Consider the following 13948-nt stretch of genomic DNA (forward strand, 5'->3'; position numbering starts at 1 on the left):
TTTTGTGTCTACTTATTGTCTCCATTGAATTCCCTCCTTCTATCCAAGCCAAATGTAAACTCTGGGGGCCCAGGTACATGTGAGGCCTACTTAAGCCTAATTCCTGAATGCTAACTGAGTGCGAGCGAACAAGCATTCCCACTTTGAAATCAATTCCTACATTCTTAACTTACTATTATTATCATACTGCAGTTTGGCTTTTCGACCCTTTCTTGTTTGGAAATTCGTTTTTATTTTGTGGCGGTGTCTACGCTGGCTGCAGGAGGTGTGGATGTTTGCTGTAGAGGCAGTAAAGGAACAACCTCTGCAGTATGCATATGCTGCATCAATCTCCTGGTGTGTGTATCCCTCAAGTGGATGTCAGCAAGCAAGCCAAGCAAATGCAGTCCATACAGCCAAGCACATTGTGACATCACGTGTGTGTTGCATAATGATAACATCACATGTGTCGCATAATGATGACATCACAGTGGATGCATCACGATGACATCACAGAGCGTTCCCACTGTAGAGAAAAATTGAAACCTGCTAGGATGGACAGCTTGTTAAAACAATCCGAATTTTAGAAAAAGCTTCAAAGCAACAATTGAACCTTACATTGAAGAATTAATGTCCCACTGCTTTATTGATGAAGTGCATAGCATTGTGTAAGTGTGATAAGCACGGAGCCATTACTTTTTCCCAGGATTTGCATTTGCAAAGGTCTTGCAGCGTAGCATTGCTAAACTCCTGGATTTGGGGGGATTTTGCAAGCAGGCTTACACAGTTGCAAAATTGTATACAAGCATTGTTGTTCCTTGCAAAATGATACAATGGATGAATAAAATGAATAAAAGCACCTGAAAACTACTATGTGGAGTATTGTTTTGTGTCTTTTTATTGTCTCCACTGAATTCCCTCCTTCTATCCAAGCCAAATGTAAACTCTGGGGGCCCAGGTACATGTGAGGCCTACTTAGGCCTAATTCCTGAATGCTAACTGAGTGCGAACGAACAAGCATTCCCACTTTGAAATCAATTCCTAAATTCTTAACTTACTATTATTATCATACTGCAGTTTGGCTTTTCGACCCTTTCTTGTTTGGAAATTCGTTTTTATTTTGTGGCGGTGTCTACGCTGGCTGCAGGAGGTGTGGATGTTTGCTGTAGAGGCAGTAAAGGAACAACCTCTGCAGTATGCATATGCTGCATCAATCTCCTGGTGTGTGTATCCCTCAAGTGGATGTCAGCAAGCAAGCCAAGCAAATGCAGTCCATACAGCCAAGCACATTGTGACATCACGTGTGTTGCATAATGATGACATCACATGTGTCGCATAATGATGACATCACAGTGGACGCATCACGATGACATCACAGAGCCTTCCCACTGTAGAGAAAAATTGAAACCTGCTATTACAGACGGGCTTGTTAAAACAATCCGAATTTTAGAAAAGGCTTCAAAGCAACAAGTGAACCTTACATTGAAGAATGAATGTCCCACTGCTTTATTGATGAAGTGCATAGCATTGTGTAAGTGTGATAAGCATGGAGCCATTGCTTTTTCCCAGGGTTTGCCTTTGCAAAGGTCTTGCAGTATAGCATTGCTAAACTCCTGGATTTGGGGGGATTTTGCAAGCAGGCTTACACTATTGCAAAATTGTATTCAAGCGTTGCTGTTCCTTGCACAATGCTACAATGGATGAATAAAATGAATAAAAGCACCTGAAAACTACTGTGTGGAGTCTTGTTTTGTGTCTACTTATTGTCTCCATTGAATTTCCTTCTTCTATCCAAGGCAAATGTAAACTCTGGGGGCCCAGGTACATTTGAGGCCTACTTAGGCCTATTTCCTGAATGTTAACTGAGTTCGAACGAACAAGCATTCCCACTTTGAAATCAATTACTAAATTCATAACTTACTATTATTATCATACTGCAGTTTGGCTTTTCGACCCATTCTTGTTTGGAAATTCATTTTTTTGTTTTTTTGTGGCGGTGTCTACGCTGGCTGCAGGAGGTATGGATGTTTGCTCTAGAGGCAGTGAAGGAGCAACTTCTGCAGTATGCATATGCTGCATCAATCTCCTGGTGTGTGTATCCCTCAAGTGGATGTCAGCAAGCAAGCCAAGCAAATGAAGTCCATACAGCCAAGCACATTGTGACATCACGTGTGTTGCATAATGATGACATCACATGTGTCGCATAATGATGACATCACAGTGTACGCATCACGATGACATCACAGAGCCTTACCACTGTAGCGAAAAATTTAAACCTGGGGGCCCAAGTACATGTGAGGCCTACTTAGGCCTAATTACTGAATGTTAACTGAGTGCGAACGTACAAGCATTCCCATTTTGAAATCAATTCCTAAATTCATAACTTACTATTATTATCATCCTGCAGTTTGTTTTTTGACCCTTTCTTGTTTGGAAATTCATTTTTTTTGTGGCGGTGTCTACGCAGGCTGCAGGAGGTGTGGATGTTTGTTGAAGAGGCAGTAAAGGAACAACCACTGCAGTATGCATATGCTGCATCAATCTCCTGGTGTGTGTATCCCTCAAGTGGATGTCTGCAAGTAAGCCAAGAAAATGCAGTCCATACATCCAAGCACATTGTGACATCACTTGTGTCGCATAATGATGACATCACATGTGTTGCATAATGATCACATCACAGTGGATGCATCACGATGATTTCACAGAGCGTTCCCACTGTAGAGAAAAATTGAAACCTGCTAGGATGGACGGGCTTGTTAAAACAATCTGAATTTTAGAAAAAGCTTCAAAGCAACAAGTGAACCTTACATTGAAGAATGAATGTCCCAACTGATTTATTGAGGAAGTGCATAGCATTGTGTAAGTATGATAAGCACGGAGCCATTGCTTTTTCCCAGGGATTGCATCTGCAAAGGTCTTGCAGTATAGCATTGCTAAACTCCTGGATTTGGGGGGATTTTGCAAGCAGGCTTACACAGTTGCAAAATTGTATACAAGCATTGCTGTTCCTTGCAAAATGATACAATGGAAGAATAAAATGAATAAAAGCACCTGAAATCTACTGTGTGGAGTCTTGTTTTGTGTCTACTTATTGTCTCCATCAAATTCCCTCCTTCTATCCAAGCCAAATGTAAACTATGGGGTCCCAGTTACATGTGAGGCCTACTTAGGCCTAATTCCTGAATGCTGAGTGCGATCGAACAAGCATTCCCACTTTGAAATCAATTCCTAAATTCATAACTTACAATTATTATCATAATGCAGTTTGGCTTTTCGACTCTTTCTTGTTTGGAATTTTTTTTTTATTTTTTTTTTGGCGGTGTCTACGCTGGCTGCAGGAGGTGTGGATGTTTGCTGAAGAGGCAGAAAAGGAACAACCTCTGCAGTATGCATATGCTGCATCAATCTCCTGGTGTGTGTTTCCCTCAAGTGGATGTCAGCAAGCAAGCCAAGCAAATGCAGTCCATACAGCCAAGCACATTGTGACATCACATGTGTCGCATAATGATGACATCACAGTGGACGCATCACGATGACATCACAGAGCCTTACCACTGTAGCGAAAAATTTAAACCTGGGGGCCCAAGTACATGTGAGGCCTACTTAGGCCTAATTACTGAATGTTAACTGAGTGCGAACGTACAAGCATTCCCATTTTGAAATCAATTCCTAAATTCATAACTTACTATTATTATCATCCTGCAGTTTGGCTTTTCGACCCTTTCTTGTTTGGAAATTCATTTTTTTTGTGGCGGTGTCTACGCTGGCTGCAGGAGGTGTGGATGTTTGCTGTAGAGGCAGTAAAGGAACAACCTCTGCAGTATGCATATGCTGCATCAATCTCCTGGTGTGTGTTTCCCTCAAGTGGATGTCAACAAGCAAGCCAAGCAAATGCAGTCCATACAGCCAAGCACATTGTGACATCACATGTGTCGCATAATGATGACATCACAGTGGACGCATCACGATGACATCACAGAGCCTTCCCACTGTAGTGAAAAATTGAAACCTGATATTATAGACAGGCTTGTTAAAACAATCGAATTTAGGATAAGCTTCAAAGCAACAAGTGAACCTTCCATTGAAGAATGATTGTCCCACTGCTTAATTGATGAAGTGCATAGCATTGTGTAAGTGTGATAAGCACGGAGCCATTGCTTTTTCCCAGGGTTTGCATTTGCAAAGGTCTTGCAGCATAGCATTGCTAAACTCCTGGATTTGCAGGGATTTTGCAAGCAGGCTTACACTGTTGCAAAATTGTATTCAAGCGTTGCTGTTCCTTGCAAAATGCTACAATGGATGAATAAAATGAATAAAAGCACCTGAAAACTACTTGTTTTGTGTTTACTTTTTGCCTCCATTGAATTCCCTCCATCTGTCCAAGGCAAATGTAAACTCTGGGGGCCCAGGTACATGTGAGGCCTACTTAGGCCTATTTCCTGAATGTTAACGGAGTTCGAACGAACAAGCATTCCCACTTTGAAATCAATTACTAAATTCATAACTTACTATTATTATCATACTGCAGTTTGGCTTTTCGACCCTTTCTTGTTTGGAAATTCATTTTTTTTGTGGCGGTGTCTACGCTGGCTGCAGGAGGTGTGGAAGTTTGCTGTAGAGGCAGTAAAAGAACAACCTCTGCAGTATGCATATGCTGCATCAATCTCCTGGTGTGTGTATCCCTCAAGTGGATGTCAGCAAGCAAGCAAAGCAAATGAAGTCCATACAGCCAAGCACATTGTGACATCACGTGTGTCGCATAATGATGACATCACATGTGTCGCATAATGATGACATCACAGTGTACGCATCACGATGACATCACAGAGCCTTACCACTGTAGCGAAAAATTTAAACCTGGGGGCCCAAGTACATGTGAGGCCTACTTAGGCCTAATTACTGAATGTTAACTGAGTGCGAACGTACAAGCATTCCCATTTTGAAATCAATTCCTAAAGTCATAACTTACTATTATTTTCATCCTGCAGTTTGGCTTTTCGACCCTTTCTTGTTTGGAAATTCATTTTTTTTGTGGCGGTGTCTACGCAGGCTGCAGGAGGTGTGGATGTTTGTTGAAGAGGCAGTAAAGGAACAACCACTGCAGTATGCATATGCTGCATCAATCTCCTGGTGTGTGTATATCCCTCAAGTGGATGTCTGCAAGTAAGCCAAGAAAATGCAGTCCATACATCCAAGCACATTGTGACATCACTTGTGTCGCATAATGATGACATCACATGTGTCGCATAATGATCACATCACAGTGGACGCATCACGATGACATCACAGTGGACGCATCACGATGACATCACAGAGCCTTCCCACTGTAGTGAAAAATTGAAACCTGCTAGGATGGATGGGCTTGTTAAAACAATCTGAATTTTAGAAAAAGCTTCAAAGCAACAAGTGAACCTTACATTGAAGAATGAATGTCCCAACTGCTTTATTGAGGAAGTGCATAGCATTGTGTAAGTATGATAAGCACGGAGCCATTGCTTTTTCCCAGGGATTGCATTTGCAAAGGTCTTGCAGTATAGCATTGCTAAACTCCTGGATTTGGGGGGATTTTGCAAGCAGGCTTACACAGTTGCAAAATTGTATACAAGCATTGCTGTTCCTTGCAAAAAAATGAGCGAAGGACTGCATAGGACAGAGAGAATATAAGCACCCTGTTTGTTATGAAGCTGAGCTGGCTGAAACTGGTTTTTTAGTTTGCTAGGGGTGAAGAGGAGGTTAAGGCTGTCAATCAATCATTTAGCCAATGGAATTTGTTTGGTAGGCGGGGCGTTGGAGTTTATATAGGGCAGGGCTGAGGAATTCAAATCCTCTTGCCATTTTGGGATCCCTGGATGTGGTATTGTTATTGGTATCATTCACACAGGTTTTTCAGCTTGTTTTATGTTTAGCTAGAAGTTTAAATTTCCAGTTACAGTCCTTAATATTATTGGGTTAACTCATAATTTACTAAACTGAATAATATTGTTGTTTTATAAGAAGGTTTATATTCAATTTCCTGTCAGGTATTTGTCAGGGTGTTGTATTTTACCTCAGGATGCCCCGTCCCCGTCGTAGTGCTCCCCCCTCGCCGTTTGGTTGAGGCAGCCAGACCGCTTGCAGCCGCTGCTGCTTCTCCGGCGGTGAGAGGAGCCCGGCGCTTCACTGTGCGCGGGTCTCGTCGCACAATCACCGCCGCCGGAGCTCCGTCAGCCGCCGCTGCGGCTAGCGTGCCAGCGTCTCCCTCCCCTTCGGTGCTGCGTGCATGGCTGGCAAGTGCGTCCGCCAGCCCTGCAGGCACCCCCCGCCGGCCATCCTCAGTGATAGTTAGTGAGTCGGGGGTCTCGGCGGCAGCGGCGATAAGCCCCGCCCCCGACTCCATTTTAGTTAGTAACGCTGCCTTGCAGTCATCACCCACAGCTTCAGGAGCTGGGGGGGTGATTGTGGGTGGCAACAATCAGTCACCAGCATTTATGCAAGGGGGAGTGAATTTATTAAGCTCCCCCACATCTGGAGGTGTTGGGAATGTTGGGAGGCATTCAGTGAATGCTCCTAGCATTACTAACCAGCGGAGAGGGATGATGACAGGCATGGATGCAACAGGGGTTTTATACGGAATGCAGGCCCCTATACACAAAGCTACCTGCGCAGCCCACGCAGGTAGCTTGGTCGCCATATTTTAATCAAGTTGATCAGCAGTTAATGCATTTGCCTTTCGCAGGGCAACAGCAGTTTTTTTTTTTTTAACCCTCAATTACATAATGTAGGCCAATTTTATCAGCCGCATATCGTTCCACATTTTGCCCGGTTTGCATCCGCTCCGCAGTTAATTAATCAATTCGGGCAATTAGTTCAAGCAATACCGAGCCAATTTGCAAACTCGCAGCATTTTGGTTTACCACCTTTGCCTCAGGCCCCTCCCCCGGTTAGGCCTCCGTCCCCGAGGCAGTCGCCTGTTATCATGCCTCTTTTGCTTCCTGGGGTGCAGACGCCATTGGATGCACCTACGGTGTCAGATTTATCTGCTCAGGCAGGGATTAATGCAGTTTTATTAAGCCCGCAGGTTGTACCTTCTCAGGCAGTGTCGTTAGATGCGTTGACTACAGTGGACCCACAAGCAACGAGTCAAGATGCGGTGGGCGCGCCGCACAACGAGGGACAAGCGAGTACAGGGGATTTGGATGCAGGTCCTTCCACGTCAGGAACAGGTGAGAAAAGCGCTGAATTGCAGCTTAGCGCGAATTTATCCCATTCAGAAGATTCATCGGATTCATCTAGTTCGCTAGAGAATCCGCGGAAATTTATGCGAACATTTGTACAGCATCTCAGAGGGAAGAGTAAAGGTTCTAAGGGAGCGCGTAGTGTAGCATCCAGCTCGGCTCCCGATGCGTCAGAAGATAGTGTCCATTGCGCTAATACGGCGATATTGAGGGGGGTTAGGTCTAAGGTGAAGGAAAGAATTAAGAAGGGCCGTTTTGTAGACATGTTTGCAATCACGCATGACGCTAAGAAAGCATTAAATGCGGCAAAAGCTGGTGGGCCGGCAGCCGAGGAAGCAAGAAGGAGTTATTCTAATTGGCTTTCAGGAATGCATGTATTTGCGGCTTGTTATATAGAGTCTCGGCCATCTGAATTTTTGAATGTTTTAAAGTACTTTCATCTAGTGCACAATATGTACTTGACGGCTAGAAATAACGTTTGGCGTCAGTACGACGAATTATTTAGAAAGAAGCAAGATGGTCAAAAAAATTTAAGCTTAGGGTTCAAAGACGTTGAAGTCTGGTTGGAGGTGACCCAAGGCAGTAGGACAGCCACGGATTTGGTAGGACGCAGGCAGCCCTTTCAGGCCAGATCCGGTGTTAGCACAGCAGGAAGAGGGAAATGTTATGCGTTCAATAACGCACAATGTAGTAGAGGAACAACATGTCGTTACAGACACGCCTGTTTGCTGTGCGGAGGGGTACATGCAGCGAAAGATTGCAATAGACCCACAGGTCAGTCAGCAGATAGAGGGGAACATAGAGCAGTTCCTAGGTAAGGCGGAATCGCCAGTAAAGTTAGAAGTCTTAGAGCGTTGGTTGGGCCGCTATCCTCTCAGGGAGGAGGCGGTTTTCTTGTTAAAAGGTTTTAAGTTTGGTTTTAATTTGCCAGTAATTAGGCCTGTTTTAGTTTTAGCCAAGAGGAATCTTAAGTCAGCTAGAGATCTACCAGAGGTGGTAAGGGCTAAAATTGAGGCGGAGGTTAGTTTGGGTCGTATGTGTGGCCCTTTTAAGAGCCCGCCTTTGGCTGATTTTTGCATTTCTCCTTTGGGCGTAGTTCCGAAAAAGGAGCCTGGGAAATTTCGGATTATTCAGCACCTTTCTTACCCGGAAGGGGGCTCAATAAACGAAGCGTTAGATCCTTTGTTTTGTAGCGTTAAATATCAATCATTTAAGGATGCTATCGTGTTGGTACAAAGTTTTGGTGTTGGAGCTCTATTGGCAAAAGTGGACATAGAATCTGCTTTCAGATTGTTACCACTGCATCCCGATTCATTTAAGTATATGGGTTTTAAGCTGGATGGTCAATTTTTTGTAGATAGGTTTTTGCCTATGGGCAGTTAGGTCTCATGTTCTTATTTTGAATGTTTTAGTTCATTTTTGCAGTGGTGCATAGTAGCAGGAACGGGGCAGTCGGGAGTCGCCCATTATTTGGACGATTTTTTATTGGTTGGTCATGCAGATAGCTCAGAATGTCAGGAATTGCTTTTTTCAGTTCAATCATTATTTACAGTCATGGGGGTACCTATAGCGAAGGATAAAACTGAAGGACCAGTGACACGTTTATCCTACCTAGGAATAGAAATTGATACTGAAGCAGGGCTTTGTAGATTGCCTTCGTAAAAAGTGAATCGTTTAAGGAATTTGTTAGAGAATTTTATTGCGGCAAAAAATATGTCTTTGAAGCAAGTGCAGTCGCTTTTAGGTTTGTTAAATTTTTCCTGTAGGGTCATGCCGATGGGAAGGGTTTTTAGTCGTAGGTTAGAAAGAGCTACCGCCGGTGTTAAGAGGTCGCATCATATGATCCGTATATCAGCAGATTTGAAAGAGGATTGTAGGATTTGGCTTCTTTTCTTGCAAGATTTTAACGGGGTTCGCATTTGGTTGCATGAAGAACTCAATAATAGTGAGCTTCAACTTTTCACCGATGCTTCAGGTTCGTTAGGTTTTGGTGCATATTTCGAGGGCGAGTGGTGCGCTGGGACTTGGCCAGAGGAATGGCGAGTTAAGGGTCTTACTAGCAGTATGCTTTTGCTTGAGCTTTTTCCGATAATTGTAGCGATTGAGATATGGGGAATTAAGCTTAGTAATCAAAGAATTGTTTTCTGGTGCGACAACCTAGGGGTAGTTCAGGCGATTAATAACCAGAAGACCTCATGCTCGCATGCGCTGAGGTTGCTGAGACATTTAACTTTAAGGTGTCTGCAGAGAAACATTGAATTAAATGCTAAGCATATGCCCGGGGTTGAGAATGAGATAGCGGATGCTTTGTCTCGTTTTCAATGGGACAGATTTAGGAGATTAGCTCCATCAGCTAAGGTGAATGGTTTGTCATGTCCTGATTTTGTATGGCAGATCATCAAGCCGGCATGAAGGCATTGGCGTTGAAAGCACTGGCCCCTGGAACGTTGAGAGCTTATTCTGCAGCTTGGGGTGATTGGCAGGAGTACATGGCCTCCAGTGGTAGGGGTAAGAGTTGGCAGGATGCGATTTTAGAGTTCGTATGGTTATGGCACGAGAGAGGTCGTTCCAAGGCGGCGATGTCAAGCGCTTTAGCAGGAATATCTTATTTTTCGCGCTTGGAAGGTTTAATAGATCCCACTAAATCATTTATTCTTACAAGGGCTTTGAGAGGATGGGCTAAGGAGCAGTTAAGATTTAGCGATGATCGTAGACCAATTGATATAGGTCTTTTGAAAGATTTGGTAACTGCGGTTTCAGGCATTGCTTTAGGCGATTATGAAATAAATCTTTTTAGCTTAGCATTCGTATTAGCATTTTTCGGTGCTTTAAGGATAGGAGAATTAGTGGCAAAGAGTAAAAGGTCAACAGAGACTGGTATTATGGCAGGGGATGTTGTTATTAAAAGAGATATGATGCTTGTTAAAATTCAGCGTTCTAAAATGGATCAGCTAGGAAAAGGTAAATGGATCTCTGTTCCTGCGCATCCGGAGTCGAGTATTTGCCCAGTAAAATTGGCAGAGATTTATTGCCAAAATCGTCCAAGTGGGGGGAGGCAATGGTTGGTTCATAGGGATCTTATTCCTTTATCGAGATTTCAGTTTACCAGCTTTTTAAAAAAATGCTTGATAGCATTGGATCTTCCATTAGAACAATACGGGACGCATTCGTTTAGAATAGGTGCAGCGACTTGTGCAGCAGCGGCAGGTTCTTCCGGCGAGGAAATTAAGCGTTTAGGGCGTTGGAAGTCGGATGCTTATAAGGTTTACATCCGCGGAGATAAGTTGCGTTAAAGCGAAGCTTCCTGCGAGTTTGTTATTTGGGAATCTCAGGGCCTTAAGCTACCCGCCGTTAAAGGGGGTTTGGAGTTCTTTTCACCTTTTTCCTCACAAAACGATTGAGGTTTGGTGTTGTTCACCTCCATCTGGGTCACCCAAATAGCTAAGTTTTCCCTTTCCCTGCGAAATTTGAATGGAATTTGTTATTAAACAAATCATTTCATTTACCTTTTATTACAGGTTTTTTGACATTATCAAGCCGGGTGTGGATTGTAGGTCATTCTTATGTCTATTGGGCCGGTAGGCATCAAGTGGCTAAGTCATTCCCTTTCGATATTAGGTGGATAGGTATAAGATGTATGAGATGGAGTGGTTTATTGAGTTTACTTTCGGTTTGTGAAGGCAAATGGGGTGCCCCAGATTGTTTAGTTGTGCATTTAGGCGGTAATGATTTGGGTACCTGTAAAGGTATTGAATTGATTAACGAAATGAAAAGATATTTTAATTTGGTTACGGAACGTTGGCCGCTGGTTAAGTTGTTATGGTCAGAAATTATACCACGTAGATTGTGGAGGGGCACTCAAGGTGGAGCAGCTTTGGATAGAGTGAGGAGAAAAGTTAATGCTGCAATTTCCAGGTATGTCCTTAGTTTAGGAGGTCAGGTGGTAAAGCACCCAGAGTTACGTTACGAGAAATTGGAATTGTTTAGATTGGACGGGGTGCATTTGTCTAAGATGGGTATGGAACTATTTGTCACAGCCTTGGTGGATGGTTTGAAGGAAGTGTGAGGCATTTAGTTGTTGGTGGTGGCGGTATCGAAGTCTGGAAGCCCTCGAATTTGGCGGAAAGCAGTGCTCATCGGCGGCTCAATTTAGCGCAGCAGAGCTTGGCTAGCATTTCCCCTTTGAGAAAAGGCGAGTCGGTCACTACCTCAGGGGAGGACCAGGTCACCATCTTAAGGAGGGACCAGCACTGTGCTAGTTAAGGGGAGATGGTTCTACCCAAGACGGATTGCGCAAGGGGCAGAAACTCTGCCCCATTTGTTTAATGATTAAAAGTTTTTAAGCCATGGCCGAGTTGGCACTGCTTTTTTCGCCACCAGTGATTAAGATTTCTAATTCCAGATTCGAATTTAAATAAATGTGGCTGTGACCTCAATTTTCCAATCTATACAGTTGTCTGTGTCTTTATTTATTTGGTTGAAGTATTTGAGTGATGGCGTAATAATAAAACATATGGGTGACTTAAAATGAACGAAGGACTGCATAGGACAGAGAGAATATAAGCACCCTGGTTGCTATGAAGCTGAGCTGGCTGAAACTGTTTTTTTAGTTTGCTAGGGGTGAAGAGGAGGTTAAGGCTGTCAATCAATCATTTAGCCAATGGAATTTGTTTGGTAGGCGGGGCGTTGGAGTTTATATAGGGCAGGGCTGAGGAATTCAAATCCTCTTGCCATTTTGGGATCCCACCCACCCACCCGGCAAAGGTTAATTTTTCTTAATGTCAATTAAATGTTTTTTCCCGTTGGAATATATTTTAAGAGTTATTCCAGCAAGGCGAGGCGCAGCGGGCGGAAAGCAGTGCTCATCGGCGGCTCAATTTAGCGCAGCAGAGCTTGGCTAGCATTTCCCCTTTGAGAAAAGGCGAGTCGGTCACTACCTCAGGGGAGGACCAGGTCACCATCTTAAGGAGGGACCAGCACTGTGCTAGTTAAGGGGAGATGGTTCTACCCAAGACGGATTGCGCAAGGGGCAGAAACTCTGCCCCATTTGTTTAATGATTAAAAGTTTTTAAGCCATGGCCGAGTTGGCACTGCTTTTTTCGCCACCAGTGATTAAGATTTCTAATTCCAGATTCGAATTTAAATAAATTTGGCTGTGACCTCAATTTTCCAATCTATACAGTTGTCTGTGTCTTTATTTATTTGGTTGAAGTATTTGAGTGATGGCGTAATAATAAAACATATGGGTGACTTATGATACAATGGATGAATAAAATGAATAAAAGCACCTGAAAACTACTGTGTGGAGTCTTGTTTTGTGTCTACTTATTGTCTCCATTAAATTCCCTCCTTCTATCCAAGCCAAATGTAAACTATGGGGTCCCAGTTACATGTGAGGCCTACTTAGGCCTAATTCCTGAATGCTGAGTGCGAACGAACAAGCATTCCCACTTTGAAATCAATTCCTAAATTCATAACTTACAATTATTATCATCCTGCAGTTTGGCTTTTCGACTCTTTCTTGTTTGGAATTTTTTTTTTTTTTTTGGCGGTGTCTACGCTGGCTGCTGGAGGTGTGGATGTTTGCTGTAGAGGCAGTAAAGGAACAACCTCTGCAGTATGCATATGCTGCATCAATCTCCTGGTGTGTGTTTCCCTCAAGTGGATGTCAACAAGCAAGCCAAGCAAATGCAGTCCATACAGCCAAGCACATTGTGACATCACATGTGTCGCATAATGATGACATCACAGTGGACGCATCACGATGACATCACAGAGCCTTACCACTGTAGCGAAAAATTTAAACCTGGGGGCCCAAGTACATGTGAGGCCTACTTAGGCCTAATTACTGAATGTTAACTGAGTGCGAACGTACAAGCATTCCCATTTTGAAATCAATTCCTAAATTCATAACTTACTATTATTATCATCCTGCAGTTTGGCTTTTCGACCCTTTCTTGTTTGGAAATTAATTTTTTTTGTGGCGGTGTCTACGCTGGCTGCAGGAGGTGTGGATGTTTGCTGTAGAGGCAGTAAAGGAACAACCTCTGCAGTATGCATATGCTGCATCAATCTCCAGGTGTGTGTATCCCTCAAGTGGATGTCAGCAAGCAAGCCAAGCAAATGCAGTCCATACAGCCAAGCACATTGTGACATCACGTGTGTTGCATAATGATGACATCACATGTGTCGCATAATATTGACATCACAGTGGATGCATCACGATGACATCACAGAGCCTTCCCACTGTAGAGAAAAATTGAAACCTGCTAGGACGGACGGGCTTGTTAAAACAATCCGAATTTTAGAAAAAGCTTCAAAGCAACAATTGAACCTTACATTGAAGAATTAATGTCCCACTGCTTTATTGATGAAGTGCATAGCATTGTGTAAGTGTGATAAGCACGCAGACCATTACTTTTTCCCAGGATTTGCATTTGCAAAGGTCTTGCAGCGTAGCATTGCTAAACTCCTGGATTTGGGGGGATTTTGCAAGCAGGCTTACACAGTTGCAAAATTGTATACAAGCATTGTTGTTCCTTGCAAAATGATACAATGGATGAATAAAATGAATAAAAGCACCTGAAAACTACTATGTGGAGTATTGTTTTGTGTCTTCTTATTGTCTCCATTGAATTCCCTCCTTCTATCCAAGCCAAATGTAAACTCTGGGGGCCCAGGTACATGTGAGGCCTACTTAGGCCTAATTCCTGAATGCTAACTGAGTGCGAACGAACAAGCATTCCCACTTTGAA

At 43.4% G+C, this 13948-nt stretch overlaps 1 protein-coding gene across 1 annotated transcript; it reads left to right on the forward strand.

Moving 5' to 3' along the window:
- Window positions 1–9601: 9601 nt before the first annotated feature.
- On the forward strand, window positions 9602–10486 carry LOC134934663 (integrase/recombinase xerD homolog). The gene has a single exon (XM_063930044.1). The coding sequence runs from the start codon at window positions 9602–9604 to the stop codon at window positions 10484–10486; it is 885 nt and encodes a 294-aa protein (XP_063786114.1).
- The last annotated feature ends 3462 nt before the right edge of the window (window positions 10487–13948 follow it).

This window comes from Pseudophryne corroboree, chromosome 6, assembly GCF_028390025.1.
Source record: "Pseudophryne corroboree isolate aPseCor3 chromosome 6, aPseCor3.hap2, whole genome shotgun sequence".
NCBI lineage: Eukaryota > Metazoa > Chordata > Amphibia > Anura > Myobatrachidae > Pseudophryne > Pseudophryne corroboree.